The 22586-nt window shown below is 30.5% G+C and overlaps 9 protein-coding genes across 16 annotated transcripts; 8 read left to right on the plus strand and 1 right to left on the minus strand.

Annotated features, from left to right (window-relative positions):
- The first annotated feature begins 65 nt into the window (after positions 1–65).
- LOC124497053 (acetylcholinesterase-like) lies at positions 66–2012 on the plus strand. The gene is made up of 2 exons (XM_047060646.2): positions 66–1366; positions 1439–2012. The coding sequence occupies exons 1-2, from the start codon at positions 138–140 to the stop codon at positions 1890–1892; spliced, it is 1683 nt and encodes a 560-aa protein (XP_046916602.2). The 5' UTR covers positions 66–137; the 3' UTR covers positions 1893–2012.
- Positions 2013–2260: 248 nt separating this feature from the next.
- Positions 2261–4330, plus strand: LOC142597701 (cytochrome P450 3A24-like). Its single transcript, XM_075732889.1, has 2 exons — positions 2261–2747; positions 2814–4330. The coding sequence occupies exons 1-2, from the start codon at positions 2439–2441 to the stop codon at positions 4101–4103; spliced, it is 1599 nt and encodes a 532-aa protein (XP_075589004.1). The 5' UTR covers positions 2261–2438; the 3' UTR covers positions 4104–4330.
- Positions 4331–4607: 277 nt separating this feature from the next.
- Positions 4608–6535, plus strand: LOC124497057 (cytochrome P450 3A24). Its single transcript, XM_047060651.2, has 2 exons — positions 4608–5078; positions 5133–6535. The coding sequence occupies exons 1-2, from the start codon at positions 4770–4772 to the stop codon at positions 6420–6422; spliced, it is 1599 nt and encodes a 532-aa protein (XP_046916607.1). The 5' UTR covers positions 4608–4769; the 3' UTR covers positions 6423–6535.
- LOC124497109 (putative oxidoreductase MexAM1_META1p0182) lies at positions 6530–8947 on the plus strand. The gene is made up of 6 exons (XM_047060717.2): positions 6530–7134; positions 7192–7292; positions 7359–7548; positions 8130–8324; positions 8392–8492; positions 8556–8947. Exons 1-6 carry the CDS (start codon positions 6664–6666, stop codon positions 8773–8775), a joined length of 1278 nt encoding a protein of 425 aa, XP_046916673.2. The 5' UTR covers positions 6530–6663; the 3' UTR covers positions 8776–8947.
- LOC124497055 (cholinesterase) lies at positions 8747–10777 on the plus strand. Its single transcript, XM_047060648.2, has 2 exons — positions 8747–10190; positions 10258–10777. The coding sequence occupies exons 1-2, from the start codon at positions 8971–8973 to the stop codon at positions 10712–10714; spliced, it is 1677 nt and encodes a 558-aa protein (XP_046916604.1). The 5' UTR covers positions 8747–8970; the 3' UTR covers positions 10715–10777.
- A 105-nt stretch (positions 10778–10882) lies between these two features.
- LOC124497056 (acetylcholinesterase) lies at positions 10883–12910 on the plus strand. Its single transcript, XM_047060650.2, has 2 exons — positions 10883–12318; positions 12389–12910. Exons 1-2 carry the CDS (start codon positions 11114–11116, stop codon positions 12846–12848), a joined length of 1665 nt encoding a protein of 554 aa, XP_046916606.2. The 5' UTR covers positions 10883–11113; the 3' UTR covers positions 12849–12910.
- A 62-nt stretch (positions 12911–12972) lies between these two features.
- Positions 12973–15379, plus strand: LOC124497059 (sedoheptulokinase). The gene is made up of 4 exons (XM_047060654.2): positions 12973–13709; positions 13773–13954; positions 14027–15067; positions 15143–15379. Exons 1-3 carry the CDS (start codon positions 13084–13086, stop codon positions 14794–14796), a joined length of 1578 nt encoding a protein of 525 aa, XP_046916610.2. The 5' UTR covers positions 12973–13083; the 3' UTR covers positions 14797–15067; positions 15143–15379.
- A 163-nt stretch (positions 15380–15542) lies between these two features.
- Positions 15543–17631, plus strand: Nurf-38 (Inorganic pyrophosphatase Nurf-38). Of its 7 annotated transcripts, XM_075732900.1 has the most exons (4): positions 15643–15749; positions 15900–16083; positions 16223–16631; positions 16722–17631. In XM_075732900.1, exons 3-4 carry the CDS (start codon positions 16244–16246, stop codon positions 17540–17542), a joined length of 1209 nt encoding a protein of 402 aa, XP_075589015.1. In that variant the 5' UTR covers positions 15643–15749; positions 15900–16083; positions 16223–16243; the 3' UTR covers positions 17543–17631. The 7 variants fall into 7 exon arrangements, with proteins under 7 accessions (XP_075589014.1, XP_075589017.1, XP_046916627.2 ...); XM_075732899.1 differs by lacking the exon at positions 15900–16083 and having other exon boundaries at positions 15543–15753; positions 16264–16631; XM_075732902.1 differs by lacking the exon at positions 15900–16083 and having other exon boundaries at positions 15576–15753; positions 16264–16631; positions 16725–17631.
- A 294-nt stretch (positions 17632–17925) lies between these two features.
- Positions 17926–22575, minus strand: LOC124497091 (trans-aconitate 2-methyltransferase). 2 transcript variants are annotated; one of them, XM_075732903.1, is made up of 4 exons: positions 21681–22575; positions 21205–21597; positions 20601–21103; positions 17926–19003 (listed from the first exon to the last, which is right to left on the minus strand). In XM_075732903.1, the coding sequence occupies exons 1-2, from the start codon at positions 22333–22335 to the stop codon at positions 21389–21391; spliced, it is 864 nt and encodes a 287-aa protein (XP_075589018.1). In that variant the 5' UTR covers positions 22336–22575; the 3' UTR covers positions 17926–19003; positions 20601–21103; positions 21205–21388. The 2 variants fall into 2 exon arrangements, with proteins under 2 accessions (XP_075589018.1, XP_046916655.2); XM_047060699.2 differs by lacking the exons at positions 20601–21103; positions 21205–21597; positions 21681–22575 and adding an exon at positions 19103–20027.
- Positions 22576–22586: the final 11 nt, after the last annotated feature.

Raw genomic sequence — 22586 nt, forward strand, 5'->3', positions numbered from 1 at the left:
TAAAATTATGATCCACTTGAAAAATTTTTATTGACAAATTTCGATGTATATATAAAGATTATGTCTTTATTAATTTGTGGAGATTATTTTAAAATCTTGAGTGAATAAAAAAAAAATTTATCTTTTATTCTTTGAAAATGCTGAATCATTTAATTTCCATTATTTTTTACATTACATTCATATTGTTATCTTTTTTCAATAACAACAACAACAACAAAATCGAATGCACATTGCAACAGCCACGTTATGCACCAATTATTAATCTCGAACATTATGGTCGTGTACGTGGCATCATTGAAAATGTACCGATAATCGATTCGAATGATCATAATAATGAAGATATTTATTTCTATCAAGCAATACGTTATGGTAAAGCTAAACGTTTTGAACGGCCAGAACGTGCTGATAGTTGGTCAAATGATGTTTATGATGCAATCAAACCACGTTATGCATGTCCACAAGTAGGTTATAATTCGAGTTCAATGAGTGAAGATTGTCTTTATGCCAATGTATGGACTTCAGTACGTGCATTAGCATCGATTGAAAAACCATTACCGGTTATGGTTTGGATTCATGGTGGTGCCTTTAAAGTTGGTAGCATTTTTCAAGATTTATATAATGGTGGAATTTTTGTCGCTAACGGTGATGTAGTTGTTGTTAGTATCGCTTATCGTCTTGGAGCTTTCGGATTTTTATATACTGGAGATGATCCCGAATTAGCACGTGGAAATCAAGGTCTTTACGATCAAATTCTTGGTTTACAATGGGTTCGTGATAATATTCACAATTTTGGTGGCGATCCAAATCAGGTGACAGTGTTTGGTGAATCAGCAGGATCGATGAGTGTAGGAAGTTTGATCATTTCTCCATTAGCTAATGGTCTATTTCAACGAGCTATTATGCAATCGGGTGCACCAAATCCAAATGTTTGTTCCAATTCGAAAGCTGATGAATTATCGAATGGATTGGCGTTGGCAAAAAAATTAAATTGTTATAATGATGAAAGCATGGAGAAAACTATGGAATGTTTACGAAATAAAACCATTGAAGAAATTTTAGCCACAGATTCACCTGATATGACAACTCCTTTTGTACCTATCTATGGTGATGATTTCATGCCATTGAATCCGGTGGAAGCATTGAAAAGTGGTCAAGGTTTAAATCAAGTAGATTTAATGTTTGGTGTTACACGAGATGAAGGTGAACTTTTTCTTCAAAAATTTTTACCTGATAATAAAAAAGCAACCATTCATCAGGTTCAGGACTATATGCGAATTATTTTCATTGGTAAACCTTTTGTTGAAGAAGTTATTGAATTCTATACAAAAAATTTGAATGAAAAAAATGTAACACTTGCTCAATTAAGGTTTGTATATCATTATGTCATTACAATTGAATGATCTATTTAGAATAATTTTCTAATTATCATCAATTTTAGGCATGCACTTTCGGATGTTTTTGGTGATTATAGTTTAATTTGTCCAACCATATTGTTTGGTGAAGAATATTTTCAACGATTTCATAATGTTGAATTTTATTCATATCGTTTGATGGCACCGATTAAATCGATACATTTTCTCAACGATACTTGGGGTGGTGTAGGTCATGCTGCCGATCTTTTCTACATGTTTGGCCAGCCATTTCAAATGAAAAATTTGAAATTTACACAACAAGAAAAAGATCTAAGCCGTGATATGATTAAAGCATGGATTCGATTCGCACAAAATGGGCATCCAGGACCGATTGGAAATGCAAACATCAAATGGAATGAAGCTTTCGCCGAATCATCATCAACAGAATTCATGGCATTGGATTCAGAAAATTATCATATGGTAAAAGATTATTTCAAACCAATTTGTGATGAATTTTGGAAACCGAAAATTTTTGTCTAATTTTAAGTAATAATAATTTAATCATGCGAAAAAAAAATTCAATTTATCCATTGACAATATGTTTTCATTTAACCATAAACCAAATTATTAATAATAAAAATCAATGAATTTGCAGATCAATCATTTGCTCAAAAAAATGATAACTGTTGATGGTATCAGTAGTTTTTTTTTACAAAAAAACACTTCTAATTATCGAACAAAAAAACATATTTCAATTAAAGTAATTGTAGTCATCATTCAATTGGTCATAAGTGATTGGTTGTTGTCCTTGAAAACTTATCACCACTTATATTGGTGCACAATCATCATTCGTCATATAACCAACATCAATTGAATTAACCAAACTTGGAAACCACAGCGATGCTCACTATGATTGCATTTAATGGGATAAGAAATAAACATTTGAAGAACGTATAAAGAAGATTTTGATTGTCATATAATAATCATCATCAGTAACCATAGAATGAATGTCAATTTTATTTTTGTTGATAAAAATTTTTTTTTCTTTGCAAATTCTGAATTTATTTTAGAAAATTGCAAATTAAAATGATTTTCACCGTAATCATAGCGACCATTGTATTGGTCATTTCATTGGGTTATCTTGTTTTTCAACGAAAAAAGAACCAATGCATTGCATCGTTAACAAGCCGAGGCATTCGTTATCAGCCACAATCATCATTTTTTAGAATCTTAATTTTTAAAGAACGTATTGAACTAGAATCATTAAAAAATGTAAAAAGTGTGGGAAAAATCTATGGCTTTATTATGTTTGGTGGCATCAATTTGGTTGTAGCCGAACCTGAATTAATTCAACTTGTATTGAGTAAAGAGTTTACCAATTTCCCAAATCGCAGGGTAATATTGATCATTTTTATATGAACATCCATTTCATTATATAAATCATTATATATCTGTAATTAGAAATTCAACACCGAAGATGATATTTTCGCCAATGTTTTATCAGCAGTCGATTTGGATCAATGGAAACGTTTACGAGCCATTGTAGCACCAACATTTGCTACAGGTAAACTTCGTCGTATGAAATTTCGAATGGATTCAATATGTCGAACCTTAATCCGTAATATCAATGCTAAATTGACAAAATCAAACGATCATGAATGTATATTGAATATTAAACGATTCGCCGGTGCTTTCACAATGGATACAATTCTACAAGTTGCATTCGGATGCCAAATTGATTCATTGATCGAACCAGATAATCCTATCATTAAAAACGCTAAAAAATCATTTGGCACTGATATGTCTATTAAAAACATTCTAATGTTCATCATAATGTTTACTATGCCTAGTTACATCACTAAAATATTTAAACTACGTCCTAATAATGAAGTCTTGAACTTTTTCCATGATTTTTCTCTAGATATTATTGAACGTAAAAGAAAAGAATTTGATGAAAAAGATTTTTCCAAAGCATCAACATTTATTGAATTTCTAATTGAAGCCGAACATGAATGGATTATTTCACAACAACAACAAAAAACTGATGATGGATCGGTAGAGAAAAAGCCAGTAAAATATATGACTAATACTGAGATGATTGCACAATGTGTATTATTCTTTTTGGCCGGTTATGATACGACGGCAACAACCATTACAATGGCTTTATATAATTTATCTTTAAATCCAGATAAACAAGAATTGGCCTATCAAGAAATCGAAAGAATTACACGAGAACAACAAGCGAATGATTGTGAAGATCCATTAGAATCATTGGCTTTGGAATCATATGGATCGAAATTCGAATACATAAATGGAATAGTTAATGAAACATTACGCATGACACCGCCTGGAACAGTTATTGAAAGACGTTGTGAGAATGATTTTGTTTTGAAAACCGAAGATGATCGTATTAAACTTCAAGTGAAAAAAGATGAAATCATCCAGATACCAGTTTGGGCATTACATTATAATGAAGAATTTTTTCCCGAACCAGAAAAATTTCGACCAGAACGATTTTGTAAAGAAACGGCCGAAAACTTTCCAAATTATGCCTATCTACCGTTTGGTTCTGGTCCAAGAGCTTGTGTTGCTAAAAGTTTGGCATTATTAGAAGCTAAAATGGCTTTAGTTTGGTTGATTAAGAATTTTCGATTCTCTAAATGTGGCAAAACTAAAATTCCCGTTGAATTTTATAATCAAGGTGGTTTTCTTTCACCAAAAGATATTTATCTTAGTGTTGAACGAAGATAAATAATGGCATTGTATTGGATTCGAAAAATTATCATATGGTAAAAGATTATTTCAAACCAATTTGTGATGAATTTTGGAAACCGAAAATTTTTGTCTAATTTTAAGTAATAATAATTTAATCATGTGAAAAAAAATTCAATTTATCCATTGACATTATGTTTATAATATTGTTAATAATAAAAATCAATGAATTTGCCGATCAATTATTTGCTCAAAAAAAATAAAAATAACTGTTGATGGTATCACAAACTTTTTTTACAAAAAAACACTTTTTATTATCGAACAAAAAAAATATGCAATTAAAGTAATTGTAGTCATCATTCAATTGGTCGTTGTCCTTGAAAACTTATCACCTCTTATTGGTGTACAATCATCATTTGTCATGTAACCAACATCAATTGAATTAGCCAAACTTGGAAACCACAGCGGTGCTTAATATGATTGCATTTATTGGGATAAGAAATAAACATTTGAAGAACGTATAAAGGAGATTTTGATTGTCATATAATAATCATCATCAGTAACCATAGAATGAATGTCAATTTTATTTTTGTTGATAAAAATTTTAGTTTTTTTCTTTAAAAATTTACCGTCTTTTGACGTGCGACGCATTTCGTTTTTTTTCTTTGCAAATTCTGAATTTATTTTAGAAAATTGCAAATTAGAATGATTTTCACCGTAATCATAGCGACCATTGTATTGGTCATTTCATTGGGATATCTATTTTTTCAGCGAAAAAATAAACAATATATTGCATCGTTAACAAGCCGAGGTATTCGTTATCAGCCACAATCATCATTGTTGGAAATCTTAATTTTTAAAAAACGTGTTGAACTAGAATCATTAAAAAATGTAAAAAGTGTAGGAAAAATCTATGGCTTTATTATGTTTGGTGGCATCAATTTGGTTGTAGCCGAACCTGAATTAATTCAACTTGTGTTGAGTAAAGAGTTTACCAATTTCCCAAATCGCCGGGTAAGATTGATCATTTTTATATGAACATCCATTTCATTATATATCTGTAATTAGAAATTCAACATCGAAGATGATATTTTCGCCAATGTTTTATCAGCAGTCGATTTGGATCAATGGAAACGTTTACGAGCCATTGTAGCACCAACATTTGCTACAGGTAAACTTCGTCGTATGAAATTTCGAATGGATTCAATCTGTCGAACCTTAATCCGTAATATCAATGCTGAATTAACAAAATCAAACGATAATGAATGTATATTGAATATTAAACGATTCGCCGGTGCTTTCACAATGGATACAATTCTACAAGTTGCATTCGGATGTCAAATTGATTCATTGATCGAACCGGATAATCCTATCATTAAAAACGCTAAAAAATCATTCAACACTGATATGTCTATCAAAAACATTCTAATGTTCATCATGATGTTTACTATGCCTAGTTACATCGCTAAAATATTTAAACTACGTCCTAATAATGAAGTCTTGAACTTTTTCCATGATTTTTCTCTGGATATTATTGAACGTAAAAGAAAAGAATTTGCTGAAAAAGATTTTTCCAAAGCATCAACATTTATTGAATTTCTAATTGAAGCCGAACATGAATGGATTATTTCACAACAACAACAAAAAACTGATGATGGATCGGTAGAGAAAAAGCCAGTAAAATATATGACTAATACTGAGATGATTGCACAATGTGTATTATTCTTTTTGGCCGGTTATGATACGACGGCAACAACCATTACAATGGCTTTATATAATTTATCTTTAAATCCAGATAAACAAGAATTGGCCTATCAAGAAATCGAAAGAATTACACGAGAACAACAAGCGAATGATTGTGAAGATCCATTAGAATCATTGGCTTTGGAATCATATGGATCGAAATTCGAATACATAAATGGAGTAGTTAATGAAACATTGCGTATGACACCGCCAGCAACGTTTATTGAAAGACGTTGTGAGAATGATTTTGTTTTGAAAACCGAAGATGATCGTATTAAACTTCAAGTAAAAAAAGATGAAATCATCCAGATACCAGTTTGGGCATTACATTATAATGAAGATTTTTTTTCCGAACCAGAAAAATTTCGACCAGAACGATTTTGTAAAGAAACGGCCGAAAACTTTCCAAATTATGCTTATATACCGTTTGGTTCTGGTCCAAGAGCTTGTGTTGCTAAAAGTTTGGCATTATTAGAAGCTAAAATGGCTTTAGTTTGGTTGATTAAGAATTTTCGATTCTCTAAATGTTCCAAAACCAAAATTCCCGTTGAATTTTATAATCAAGGCGGTTTTCTTTCACCAAAAGATATTTATCTTAGTGTTGAACGAAGATAAACAAAAAGCAAACTTTATTTGTTGTTTTTTTATTTCGTTGACACAAAATCAAAATATAAATGTTTGATTGCACTCTTTTTGCACTCACTAATAAACAAGTTTTTAAAAAGAAATTATTGTTTTCTTTCACTTTGATAATTGCTGATTTGATATCTCTTTCATGCATTGATTATCAATCAAATCAATGATGTATCTATAAAAAGTAGAGCATTTTTCATGCAACAACCAAACAAAAACGACGATGACATCGACAATTGGAAAAAAATACGATTTCACTGGTAAAGTTGCTTTGATTACCGGTTCAAGTTCGGGAATTGGTGCAGCAATAGCATTACAATTCGCTCAATATGGTGCTCAGGTAACAATTACTGGTCGTGATGCTGAAACATTGGCAAATGTTGGCAAAGAAATTGAAGAAAAATGTGGCCATTGTCCACTACAAATTATTGGCGATCTTATTGATCAATATTTACCTGAAAAATTAATCAATGAAACGATGACCAAATTCGGACGATTGGATTTTCTTGTAAATAATGCTGGTATTGGAACTACGGCCAAAAGTCTTGAAAACGAAAATTTTATGACCGAATTTGACAAAGTTTTTGCTATCAATGTTCGAGCTCCTGTTCAATTGATACAATTGGCCGTACCACATCTGGAAAAAACTAAAGGAAATATAATTAATATTTCCAGTATTGCATCGCTTACAGCTGTATGTGAAAAAAATTTCAATGACTTTTTTTTTAATTTTTTTTTTTTGACCTACTAGTTTTCTTTATTATATGGATCATCAAAAGCAGCATTAGATATGATAACGAAAACCTCAGCTCAAGAATTAGGACCAAAAGGAATAAGAGTCAATTCCATTAAGTATGTCAATTATCTAATTATTAAAATCTTATTTTTAGCTTTAACAATTCAATTTTATTTGCATAGTCCTGGACCAGTAGTGACCTCAATCTATCGTTCAATGGGTATAACTACCAAACCTATGAATATGAAAGAGGAAATGAAAAAACGTACATTATTGAATATGGCTGCCGAACCAATTGAGATTGCTAATTTAGCATCATTTCTAGCATCGAATGATGCGCGTAATATTACCGGTTCAATAGTTGTAAGCGATTCCGGTGCATTATTGATGCGAAAAAATTGATTGATTGCAAAATACTAATGAAAAATCTGTTTCCATTGATATTTTATTGAAATTCCTGTTGAATTCTATAATCAAGACGGTTTTCTTTCACCAAAAGATATTGATCTTTGTAACCAATAAATAAGTTTTTAAAAAGAAATTATAGTTGTTTTTTTTCACTTTGACAATTGCTGATAAGATATCTCTTTCATGCATTGATTATCAATCAAATCAAATCAATGATGTATCTATGAATAGTATAGCATTTCGCATGCACCCACCAAACAAAAACGACGATGACATCGACAAGTGGAAAAAAATACGATTTCAGTGGGAAAGTTGCTTTGATTACCGGTTCAAGTTCGGGAATTGGTGCAGCAATAGCATTTCAATTTGTTCAATATGGTGCTCAGGTAACAATTACTGGTCGAGATGCTGAAAAATTGACAAATGTTGGCAAAGAAATTGAAGAAAAATGCGGCCATCGTCCACTACAAATTATTGGCGATCTTATTGATCAATATTTACCCGAAAAATTAATCAATGAAACGATGACCAAATTCGGACGATTGGATTTTCTTGTAAATAATGCTGCTATTGGAACCACGGCCAAAAGTTTTGAAAATGAAAATCTTATGGCCGAATTTGATAAAATTTTTGCTGTCAATGTTCGAGCACCTGTTCAATTGATACAATTGGCCGTACCACATCTGGAGAAAACTAAAGGAAATATAATTAATATTTCCAGCATTGCATCACTTGAAGCGGTATGTGAATGAATTCTAACAAAAATTGAATGAATTGATGTTGATAAATGTTTTCTTGATCTAATAGTTTTCCTTAATATATGGACCATCAAAAGCAGCATTAGATATGATAACGAAAACCTCAGCTCAAGAACTAGGACCAAAAGGCATAAGAGTCAATTCCATTGTGTATGTCAATTATTTAAAATTTTATTTTTTAGCTTTAATAATAATTCAATTTAATTGTCATAGTCCTGGACCAGTAGTGACCTCAATCTATCGTTCATTTGGTATAGCTACCAAACGCATGTATATAGAAGAGGAAGTAAAAAAACGTTCATTATTGAATATGATTCCCGAACCAATTGAGATTGCTAATTTAGCATCATTTCTAGTGTCTGATGATGCTCGTAATATTACCGGATCAATAGTTTTAAGCGATACCGGTGCATTATTGATGCAAAAAAATTGATTAATTGTGAAATACAAAAAAAACCAATGAAAAATCTGTTTCCATTGATATTTTATTTGATTATAAACCACTCAAAATGATAAAATAATAATTGAAGTAGCGCTGCTTATTAACAATTTATCAACCAGCATTAAATGTATCGAATATATTTTTATTAAAGCTGTTCAAAGTATCAATAATCTGTAATACAAAACAATGATGATGATTCGTACATTCATAATAAATGCAGTGCTCATCTGGTTGACCGGCTATTCCGAATGTGCCGATAAAAAATATGCACCGATTATTCAACTTGGAAATTATGGAAAAATACGTGGAATTGTTCAAAATGAAGCGATGGTAAATTTTTCAACAATCGGAATGAACATTTATCTTTATCAAGGTATTCGTTATGGTAAAGCCAGAAGATTTGATCGACCCAAACGTGTTGATTCTTGGTCCGATATTTATGATGCTATCGAATATCGTGAAGCTTGTCCACAATCTGGACTTGAGTCTGATAGTATTTATCGAGATATTTTAGACCAAACAAAAAAGATGGGTGAAGATTGTCTATTTTTGAATGTTTGGACAACTGAAAGAGCAATGGAACTGGTTGACAAACCAGGCCAACGACGACCAGTAATGGTTTTCATACATGGCGGTGCTTATAAATCGGGAACCATTTTCAGTAAAATCTATGATGGTGGAATATTTGCCGCTAATGGTAATATGGTCGTTGTTAGCATTGCATATAGACTTGGACCTTTCGGCTTTCTTTATACGGGAGATGAATCAGAACAGGCAAATGGTAATCAAGGTTTATACGATCAAATTCTTGCCTTACAATGGATTCAGGAGAATATTCATTATTTTGGTGGCGATCCTAATCAAGTAACCGTTTTCGGACAATCTGCCGGTTCGTTTAGTGTTTCTCATCTGATATTATCACCATTAGCAAATGGTTTTTTCCATCGAGCGATTCTACAATCAGGTTCATCCATTTCGGATACAGCATGCGCAAGTAAATCCCATGAACAATCGAAAGCCAAGACAATTGCTAAAAAATTGAATTGTAATGATAATATGACTACAATAACCGAATGTTTACGTGAAAAATCCATCGAAGAATTATTATCCATTCGTCTTGATCAACAATTAATGGCAATTTATGGAGACGAATTTCTTCCACTTCGGCCGGTTGAAGCATTGAAAAATGATCATTATAACATCAATAAAGTAGATCTCATGTTTGGGGTTACTCGTGATGAAGGTGATTTCTATGTACAAAATTCATTCAATGGTCACCATGAAGTGAGCTTAAATTTGGTACAGGAAAAGATTCGAAAACGTTTTACTGATCATCCATATGTTGAAGATGTTGTACATTTTTATACGAAAAATTTGAATGATTCGTCAACACTTGACGAAAAAAGGTGAGTTAATTAAAAAAAATTTCAAGTTAAATTAAATTAATGAATCGATACCATTATTTTATTGTAGGACTGCCTTATCACATGCATATGGTGATTACCACATAATTTGTCCAACAATTTTATTTGGTAAAGAATATCATCGTCGATTTTCACAAGTAAAACAATATTCATATCGTTTGATGGCACCGGTTAAATCGATATTTTTTGGTGACAAATGGAATGGCGTCGGTCATGCACAAGATATTTTCTATATGTTTGGCATTCCATATCGTTTCACGCAGAATAAATCATATACACAACAAGAACGTGATCTAAGTCGTGATATGATCAAAGCATGGATTAAATTTGCACAGGACGGTATTCAAACAACAATTGGAAATACAAACATTGAATGGACTAAAGCTCTCGATGGATCATCATCATCGGTTCATTTCATGGCTTTAAATTCGGAAAATTACCGAATGATTAGCGATTATTTCGAACCAATATGTGATGACTTTTGGCGTTCGAAAGTTTTTGTTTAAACTATGGAAATTATTTGTAATTAAATTAAATTTTCTCATTTATTCAATAAAAAAGAAATCGAACTATAAATAATGTAACGATATTTATGTTTTGTTTGGCACATCTGTGAGACCATTTTCCAAAATAATCATGAAATTTCATTCGATGAAACATTTTTTATTTACATTAAACATTTTATATAATTGTGTACGTGGTGATGGTGATCATCGATTTTGTTTTGAATAACAAAATGTTGTCACAGTGTTTTTGATATTTGTTTTGATTATTTTACAATGACCTAATCATGATAAATTTATTATGATGATGATTAGATATCAAAATATGAAAAAATTTTTCATATAAAATATCCACTATTTTCATTATTAGAACTCTCTCAAAATACCATTAACATAACAAAGATGTTTTGTCATTCAATAATAAATGCATTGCTCATCTGGTTGACCGGTCATTCTGTATGTTTCGAAAAATATGCACCGATTATTCAGTTGGGTACATATGGAAAAATACGTGGAATTGTTCAAAATGAACCGCTGGTAAATGGTCAAACAAATGGAATGAATGTTTACTTCTATCAAGGAATTCGTTATGGTAAAGCCAGAAGATTTGATCGACCAGAACGTGCTGATTCTTGGTCAGATATTTATGATGCTATTGAATATCGTGATGCTTGCCCACAATCTGGACTTGAATCTGGTGGTGTTTTTCGAGATATTTTAAATCAGACAAAAAAAATGAGCGAAGATTGTTTATTTTTAAACGTTTGGACAACTAAAAAAGTAATGAAACTTGTACCTGGAAAACGAAGTCCTGTAATGGTTTTTATACATGGTGGATTCTTTAAAATTGGTACCATTTTCAATAACATTTATGATGGTGGAGTTTTGGCCGCTAATGGTCAAATGGTTGTTGTCAGCATTGCATATAGGCTTGGACCATTTGGTTTTCTTTATACCGGCGATGAACCAGGACAATCTCATGGCAATCAAGGACTTTATGATCAAATTCTTGCCTTACAATGGATTCAGGAGAATATTCATTATTTTGGTGGCGATCCTACTCAAGTGACTGTTTTCGGACAATCTTCCGGTTCGTTTAGTGTTTCTCATCTGATATTATCGCCATTAGCCAATGGTCTTTTTTATCGAGCGATTCTACAATCTGGTTCATGTATTTCGTATGCAGCATATTCAAGTAAATCTCGTGAACAATCAAAAGCCAAAAAGATTGCTAAAAAATTGAATTGTATGGGCAATATGACAGAAATAACTGAATGTTTACGTGAAAAATCCTTCCAAGAATTATTATCAGTATCTTTTGAAGAAGATTTAACTTCTATTTATGAAAGCGAATTCTCTCCTTTACGGCCTGTTGATGCATTGAAAAATGACCATTATAACATTAATCAAGTTGATATAATGTTTGGGGTAACTCGTGATGAAGGTGATACCTATATACAAAATTCATTCACTGACCATGAAGAAGTGACTGTAGATTTAGTACGAGAAAAGATTCGACAACGTGTTACAAATCAATCAATTGTTGAAGATGTTGTAAGTTTCTACACAAAAAATTTGTCAGATTCTTCAACACTTGATGAAAAGATGTGAGTAATTTTTCATACAATTTTTAAATTTGTTGATTAATGAATCGATGTCATCATTTTTATTATATAGAAATTCTTTATCACGTGCATATGGTGATTATCGTATAGTTTGTCCGACAATTTTGTTTGGTAAAGAATATCACCGTCGATTCTCGCATACAAAACAATATTCATATCGTTTGATGGTACCGGTTAAATCGATATACTTTGGTAACAAATGGAATGGTGTCGGACATATGCAAGATCTTTTCTATATGTTTGGTATTCCTTATCGTTTCTCATCGAATATATCATTCACACAACAAGAACGTGATCTAAGTCGTGATATGATCGATGCATGGATTCGATTTGCACAAGACGGTATTCAAACAACAATTGGAACTACAAACATTGAATGGACTAAAGCTTTTGATGGATCATCATCATCATCGGTTCATTTCATGGCTTTAAATTCTGAAAATTACCGAATGATTAGCGATTATTTCGAACCAATATGTGATGGCTTTTGGCGTTCGAAAATTTTTGTTTAAATTATGGAAATTATTTGAAAATGAATTTTTCAATAAAGTTTCTGCCACTTGTCGAAGATTAATATAGTCTTTGAAGTTTGTTTTTAACAACTTATTTATTATTGAATTGAATATCAAACCTTGAAGATGCATTGCCACTACTTGTTGAATCTAGCTCATCGAATCAAAATAGAAAAATGGTGATAAATTGAGCTTGTTTATCATTTTAAGGATTTTCATTCACTGACAATACAAAATGGAAAAAAATATTTTGAGTATAGATATTGGAACTTCGAGTGTTAAAATTTCCATAGTTGCCATTCATAATGACCGATCAAATTCTTTTGAAATTAAATCACAATCAAAATGTTATTATGATACTAAACGCATACGTGCCAATAATCTACCATCGAATCATTCACAACAAAATGTTCAAGTAATCTTTGAAACAATTGATGATGCATTAAAATGCATGGAATTTAATGTCCGAATCGATTCGATTACCGTTTGTGGCCAAATGCATAGTTGCGTTCTATGGAATCATCGTTTATTTGTCGATCCATTTGATCCGAATAATCTAAGATTCGATATGATTAGCGACAATTATGATTGGACAGACGGCAGATGTGATGAAAATTTTTTGAAAACATTACCAACACCGATTAGTTTTGCCGATAAAGTTAGCTCTGGATTTGGCTGTGCTTCATTGTTTTGGTTGAAACGTTTTCAACCACATTATATTGATCAATTTGATCGATGTGGTACGATTATGGATTGGTTTGTATGTCTTTTATGTCGTTTGGATATTGTTCCAATTAGCATTCAGAATGCTCATGCATGGGCATATTTTGATCCAATCAAACCTGGCTGGAATTTAGACATGTAAGTCTTATGAAAAATTACCAATTCAATTAGAATAATTTTTTCATTTTGTTTTTAAAAAAGTTTGAAACAAGCTGAATTTCCAATTCATCTATTACCGAAACCATTTGAATCGAATGTCATTGTTGGACAAACACAATTTCAATGGCATTCAATTATTGAACCAGGTATTCCAGTTTATATTGCAATCGGTGATTTACAAGCAATGATGCATTTGGCACTTAAAGATAATCCAAATGCAATTGGTATGTTGAACATAATGTGGAGAAAATTATTTATTTTTGATTTCTTTTTTTGCAAATAACTTATGCCGAAAGTGCTGAACATGGGAACATCAGCACAGATATGTCGATTACTTGTCGATAAAGATGGTACTTTGCGAATACCTCGAAAATCACAACTACCCGTTCAATCATATGATTATTATCCATTTAAAAACAATGAATATCTATTGGTTGCACCAAGTCTTAATGGTGGAAATGTATTACAATCATTTATGGGTTTTCTTCAATCGACTGTTAAATGTTTAACAAATAATGAATTGACCAGAGAAGAAATCTGGGATAAGATTTTTCATAAATCTCCTGAAGAATTTTCTAATCATGATGATAATGATGATAATGATCAATCAGATGAACGTTTCATATCGATTAAACCAACATTGTTTGGTGAAAGACATGATTTAAGTAGTGTTTTCTCTGTAAATATAACCGGAGCAAAACAGCCATCATTATTCAACGTAATCAATTGTTTATGTATTGAATTAATTCAAAATGTATTCAATATGATGCCAAATGTTTGTGAAACGATTCGTAATAATTTCAATCAAAAAATATCGACAAAAATAATTTGTACTGGTAGTGTAATGGCTAACAATCCAATTCTTCAACGATCACTGTTGATAGTGATGAAACGAATTTTATTGAATGAAAATAAAAGTGAAAACAAAAACAATGATGAAATAACAAACCTGTTGACATCATCACCATTAATCGATATCGAATATGTTGACAAGTGTGATGCTGATGTTGGTTGTGCATTGTTTTTAATATCACAATCAACAAATGATACCGGTATAAATAAATAAAATAAAAATAAAAACAACCACATTGTCGTTGGAATTATAACACCATGTTCATATTGTTTTCACAGCTGTCTAAAAATATTTTTGTTTGTGATAAATGTCTGTTTAAATAATGAAATTCAAATGAATGGCTCAATATAAATTCAATGTTCCATGTGAAGAATTTGTCCAAAATCAGAAATTTTTTTTTTTTGATGATCGTTAACAACATTGTGTATGATGAATTTGATGTTATTTCTTAAAATTTTATTTCTCACTTTTATACTGACCAAAGGTATGTATTTATGTATGTTTCTTTTAAACTAAATTTTGTAACTTTTTTTACGGTTGCCCATCTTTAATTGTTAAGGTGCCATGATACGACGAATGGATGTGGATAGAAATCTTATGCTCTTCATAAATGGTCGTCCTTTACCTGCATCAAGTTCAATCACTTTATCCACCATTCAAATTCGTAATCGAATGAATGGCCAACAAATACCATTACGAATTATGGCTAGACGTGTTGGTTGATTCATGAATTTTTTTTTTAATATAAAATACACTAAAAAAATAGAATAAAATTTAAATAAAATTTTGAAAAAAATCTATCCTACTGCCATCTATTATTCAATCATTGATTTAAAAAATCAAAATTCAAATGATGCCATCATGTGGCCATGGACAGAAAATTTTCAACCGGCATGGATAGAAAATCCACAATTGTGTTGTGTATGCGTGGTGGTAGTGGATGATGATAACGTGAAACACAATATTAATTGGACGGCATACATTTGTAGCCAAATCATCATTTTACGTCTGATTATCGAATGTATTTAAGCTCACAATTTGATTTTCGACTATTGATTGGTTAATTCCATTTTTTTCATTTTTATTTGATCAAATCATCATAATACATGTTTACATAGTTTAGCAACAGTTCATCTTTATTAAATCGATTGATTGATTGATTATCTGTAGGTAAGCCATTTTCGATATCTTATCATTGTCATTGTCCCAGAAAACTGTTTTTTTCTCACTTTTTTTTTCTCAATCTCTTGACACTTTTTTCTTTTGATTTAATTTTCTGTTTATTTACAATGATACTAATTGCATTGATCAATTAGAATCAGCTGTTGTTAAAAAATATATAAAATCTAATCTTGAAAATCTGTTTCATTTTATGATCAATAATGATATACTATACTAGATCAACGTCAATGACAAATTAAATCTATAGAACAGGATGATCAATTAATTAATTATTGCATCAGACATTTTTATCCGGTTCTTTTGCAAATTTGTCAATTCGTTAGTTGAGATTAAAATTACTAATAAAAAAATTAATTTTTGTTTTTCTCTGTCAAAATTTCCTAAAAAATCTTTTTTCTTATATTGAATATACAATAAATATTTCCTTTTGCACAAACAAAAATAATCCTCTTTAAAGAAATATATTCCTTTTAATAATATGGAAAAAATGTCTATTAGATCGATACAATTATTGCTACCATCATTATTGACCAGAAAGCTGACAACAGGATCAGTAGTACCGATAATTGGTTTTAATATTCATAACAACAACTACATTTACGCATCCTTCAAACATCAATATCATCACTTGTCGTCATCATCATCAGCATCATCATCGTTCTCATTATCGATAAATCAATTTTCAATCACAAAAAGCATTTATTATAAACGGCAACCGTATTTTATTGGAAACAAAGTTCATTTTGTTCAAAATCATCGATTAAGGACGTTGGTAACAAATAAATCCAATTATAAAATGTCTACTACAAATTATTCTGTTGATCATCGTGGTTCCTTTAATTCTCTTGATTATCGTATTTATTTCAGTAAGTATTTCAATCAATTATTCTGGTTAATAGCTCATTTTTTATTTGTTTGTTTTTGTTTTTATTTTGATGAATCGATCCAATCTCCAGAAGATAATAGCAATGGAAAGATAATTAGTCCTTGGCACGATATCCCATTGTTTGTCGATAAATCGGCCAAACATTACAATATGGTTGTTGAAATTCCACGCTGGACTAATGAAAAAATGGAAATTGCTACTGCCGAACCAATGTCACCAATTAAACAAGACATAAAAAAAGGTGCATTACGTTATGTGAAAAATGTTTTCCCTCATAAAGGTTACATATGGAATTATGGTGCATTTCCACAAACATGGGAAAATCCGAATCATATTGATCAAGACACTAAAACAAAAGGCGATAATGATCCAATTGATGTGATTGAAATTGGATCACGTGTTGCTAAACGTGGTGATGTCGTACCGGTAAAAATACTCGGAACAATTGCATTGATCGATGAAGGTGAAACTGATTGGAAAATCATCGCTATTGATACACGTGATGAATTGGCCTCCCAAATGAATAATGTTGATGATGTTGAAAAATTATTACCCGGCTTACTTCGAGCTACAGTTGAATGGTTTAAAATTTATAAAATACCTGATGGTAAACCGGCAAATAAATTTGCCTTTAATGGTGAAGCTAAAGATCGTGAATTTGCTGAAAAAATCGTTGAAGAAACACATCAATATTGGCAAGAAATGATGGAAAACAAATCCGGTGAACATAAATTGGATTTGAAAAATGTAACTTTGGGTAATTCATTTTCGATCAATGATGAACAAGCAAAACAATTTTTGGAAACACGACCATCTAGTGATGCTGTTGAACCAACACCAATTGCTGATCAAGTGGCCATCGATAAATGGCATCATGTTAAATTGATCTAATAAGCCAATTTTTTTTGTCTTCATTAGAGAATATTAGAAATTGATGAAACAAATTTTTCTGATAATAAAAAATGGAAAAAGAATTACGATAATTGTTTGGTTGTATGGAAAAAAAAAATTTTATTTTACAAAATTAAGTTATGGAAAAAAAATGTCAAGTCGAGAAAAAATGATGTATTCATTATAAATGGGGCTTGTGTGTATTGATCGATTATTTTGTGCAGTATTTTCCGATGTGAAAGCTCACTGTTTATGATGGCTGTGATTGATTGATAGTATGATCATGATGATGATGAAAATTGTTATGTAATCAAAATGTAAAAAAAAATATTTAAAAAAAAGATGATGAGATTCCATTTATGTGTTGCTATATTGTTGAATGATTTTTTTTTTTTTGGAAATTTTATTTTATTTATTGATATTGTATGTGTTATTATTGTTCATGATTGTTTTGATTCAAATAATTCAGTATATGATGGTGGTGGTGTATGATTCAATTGTGGATAACCGACATGATCATACAATGGAGGCTGTAAATTATTAGAACTATCATAACCAGTTGTTGTCGTTGTTATAGTTGGATCCGGTGGTTGTGATTCATTGAATGATGGAGCCGATGGCATAACATTGATTACACGACCAGCTGGATCATCTAATAGATCAACAGTTATTGATGATGAACGAGTATTAGGGATAGTTGTTGTTCCAGTAGTTGTTGAACTACTTCGACTTTGACGGCTAACATTACGACCTGAACCGGAACCACCGGTTATAATCGATGTTGGAATTTGATGTCGTAATTGTCGACGTTTTTTCTTATGACGTACATATTTTAATGCTAGTACGAACCACATTGCATAGATGGCTGTTATGGCATGTATGGCGAATATAATATCAATTTGACGTGAAATCAATAATATTAACACCAAAAATAAGCTATAAGTACAGGTTAAGGCAATCTTTTCCTTACAAGCCGACAATAGTCCACTGATACGGAATAAAAAGCCCAAAAAGATGCCCATAAAATGGGCAAATTGATTATGATTAAAAAATGATTCCATATCACGTACATTCGCCAAATAAAACCATATGTAGTGAATATGGATGGCTAGTACAATAAATGTCAATATGACATAGATGAATTTGAATAGGCCAAACAGGCAACCAGAACAGGTCATTTTTGTTACAAAATGTTGAGTTTATCGATAGGAAAAATTATCTTGATTAATATGTAGAAATTATGCTTTTCTCAAAGTTTTTCAAGCCAAATTATTGAGATAAATTATTATATTATTGTTGAGATCAATTGTATTTTTTTTTTTTTCATCAAATATATGAACCAGAATGAATGAATGGCAATGACAAAAGAAAAATCACATCATTTATATAGCTATGTAAATTTTAAGTACGAGAAATTTCCATATTACAGCATCATTAATGAAGGCGGTCATTCGACGTTATCTATTTTGTTTGAGATAAAAATAAAATACAAATGAATAAAATTAGTAAATGTTATCAAAATGAATCAATTTGGCATATGATTATTGTTTTTGAAATTACCAATCAAATTGTACATTATTATTATTATCATTTAATCATCATAGGGTTGTCATTGATGATTACAAATGATCTAACAGGAAATAGTTTAACAAATTCTAGGCCAAACAATTTTATATTCCACACATTTAATTAAAAAACAAATACAAACACACACACAAAGACAATGACAGGAAGAAACACAAACAGAAAAAAAACACTGAAATGCAATGATCAAATTCAAGGCTTTTGTTGCATTTTCAGTGACAGCGATCGAGGTTTCGTGGCAAACACAAATCGATCATTTTTTCATGTAATGAATGGATGGATTAACCAGATATTATTTGTTCATTATGCTGTGAGAAATTGTTCATATCTCAATGGGTTTGAAAAATTGATTTTCATAATGAAAATTTATTGATAGTAGTGATTTCTTTGGTATTTTCTCACCATCATCATCATAATCATAATCATAGTTAGTAAGAAAAATTTGCAAACAACTTCTTTATGAAGATAAAATTTGTTGTTTTTGGAATAAAATAATGATATGTAGTTAATATGATGATGAAATCATTTAATGATAATGAAAAAGAACGCAAAATTCATCATTAATTTCGAAAACCATTGATGATGAATGTGAATGAAAGAATCATTTATTAAATGTACATTTATGAGGTAATGAAATTATAATGATCCTCGTGATAATGAAAAATGGTAGCCAATAATTGATAAAAAAAAAGAAAAACAGAAAATAACAACTAAAAATTAACTGGAAAATAAAAAGATTCAATTCAAAGGGCAGTGTTGATGATTGATATTTAAACAACAGCAACAACAACAACAAAAATGATTATGTATACATCAACTGAGGTTTATATGGTTATTGAAACTATGCTCACACACACATATGACAATTCTGGCACAAACATCGATTTTAGTAGTTGATGAATGAATAATGAGAAATTCTTTGACTAAATAAAATAACACAAAGGAGACATCATCATCATCATCATCATAAGAATGATTATGTTGACGAAGACAACACAAACAAACAAGCATACGATAGATATGAGTAAATAATAAAAAGAGAAACAAAAACAAAATGAGGAAAAACATGAGAAGCCAAATAAAAGAGTTCATTATCCTCATCAGGCGTCAAGAGGATACACAGACACACACACACACACGCACACACTTCAAGTGTATAAGACTACTATATTATGTCATCATAAAAACGATTAAATCATTTTGATCTAGATTTTTTTTTCTCCAATTCCGGAGACAAAATATTTAAATGCACTAGAGGAAATGGACATTGGATTTAAATCAATGATGACAATATATTGTGTTTGATGTTATCAAATATTGTTCCGGGAAAAAAAAGGAATACAATCAATGGACATGATGATTATGAATATATATAAAAAAAAAATTTATGTCCACCGACAATATATAATAAATAACAAGATGAAAATAGGGGATGAATGATTAGGGGGGAAAAAAAGTAGAAAGAATCACGAACCTTTTTGTTTGTTTTTTTATCTTTTTCGTTCAATTTATTTTAATAAATAATGATGAAAATATTCAATTTTTGATTAAAAAAAATTGATGACATTTTAATTATTTTACAATTTCCTGGTTTTTTTTCTGACAAAAAAAAATGATGATGATATTTGTTCTTCAGTTTTTCTATTATTATAACTATAAACACGAACAAAGTAATATTCTCGATTAGATCAGCAAATGTGTTGAAAGAATATCATACTATATTGCCATGGATAAATTTGAGAATAATAATAATGAAAAAAAAACGACGACAAAAAAAATGTTTTTTCTGTTATTGTCGTCGTTGTCGTGTCGTATAATTTTATATTTCACAATCGAAATTGGTTTATCATTGTCTGTATGTGTATGTGTGCAATATCTTCATGCATCGATAATAAAAAACAGGCTGCATATATTAGAAAAATCGCGATTCAGTCAAGAAAGCAGCTGTTTTAGGGCGAGATCCAAAAAAAAAAAAATCTGTTTTCGATTAGTTAGAGTTAGACAAAAGAATGTAACATACGCATGTACATGTTAACGACAACAAATCAACATCAACTGACAGGTGTACTACTACTTACCAGTGGCGATAAACCGTATATATCATTCCATGCATCCATTCAAATGTGTTTGTTCAAGATACAATACCGCTACAATTTTTTTTTTATTTACATCAAATTTATTAACACTAACGACATCTATTGTTTGAAAATTGTAATGGATTTTATTCTTTTTTTTCAAATTTTTAATTATCAATCAACTTTATCAATTTTTAATTGCCTTAAAAATATAAAGCTGTTGTCGAAGATCAATCTGTTCAACTGATGATATTGTATCAGTGGCTGGAATCACTTTACAGATTCGTTGTTTCAATATTAAACGTTTTAATGTTTCATTAAGATGGCCAATTTCTTCATCATTCATTGATCGTTTTAGAAATTTTCTATACCATTTCAATGGAATTTCGATGAATGCTATTTTTTTTTATTTACCCACAAAAAATCAATTCAAATGAATTAATGGATCAATATTCAATATCAAACTATTGAATACTTACATTCGGTATAGAATTTTCTTCCAAAACGTGATACAGGTTCCTGATATTCCATATTGATTGAATGAAAATTTCCACAAGATCGTAAAGACCAGAAAAATTTTGATACAAATTCCATTTCCGTTGGATAAGCAAGTGATTCATCGAGCAATGTTTTATCTAGATGATCATCGCTATCATCTACAGATTGAAGCCAACCACAATATAAAAGATTTCCGGTAAACATTCCTGTTGGTCGTAATAATTGTCGAATTGTATTGGCAAACGAATCAGTATCATCTATCCAATGTAATGCATAATTAGCGAAAATAATGTCCACTTTATTTTCGTATGTTGAACGAAAATTTTCTGGCCATTGTGACCACGGTTTTTCAATATTTTGTACAAAAAATTTATGTTCCGGATGTTTGGTTTGAGCAAATCGAATCATTTCAGGATCAATATCAATACCAACAATTTTTGCACCAATAAAATGATTTGCTAACAATTCAGCTGTATTACCTGGTCCACAACCAAGATCAACAATTGTCAATGAATCATATGTAGATTTATCGCCATATTTTTCACGAACATAATATTGAATCAATCGAATTAATTGTCGTGCTGGTTGTTGTGCATCAGCAGCACCTGTATCATATTTTTCAGCATCATAATCCATTTGTTTTGAAATTAATAATAATTCTGATGACTGACTGATGATTAATCAGAAGATAACATGTAAAGGTAAGAAAAACAAAAAAAAAAACAAAACTAAAAAAAAGAAAAAAAAACAGCAAAAACAAAACTTGGGTACAAAATATTTTATTCAAAATGATAAGTACAACAAAAAAAATTTTTTACGTTGCAATATGATTTACATAATCATCATTCTGATGTATATGTGTGTGTGTGTGTTGTTATGGCCAGTTT

Source organism: Dermatophagoides farinae, chromosome 7, assembly GCF_024713945.1.
Source record: "Dermatophagoides farinae isolate YC_2012a chromosome 7, ASM2471394v1, whole genome shotgun sequence".
Classification (NCBI taxonomy): domain Eukaryota; kingdom Metazoa; phylum Arthropoda; class Arachnida; order Sarcoptiformes; family Pyroglyphidae; genus Dermatophagoides; species Dermatophagoides farinae.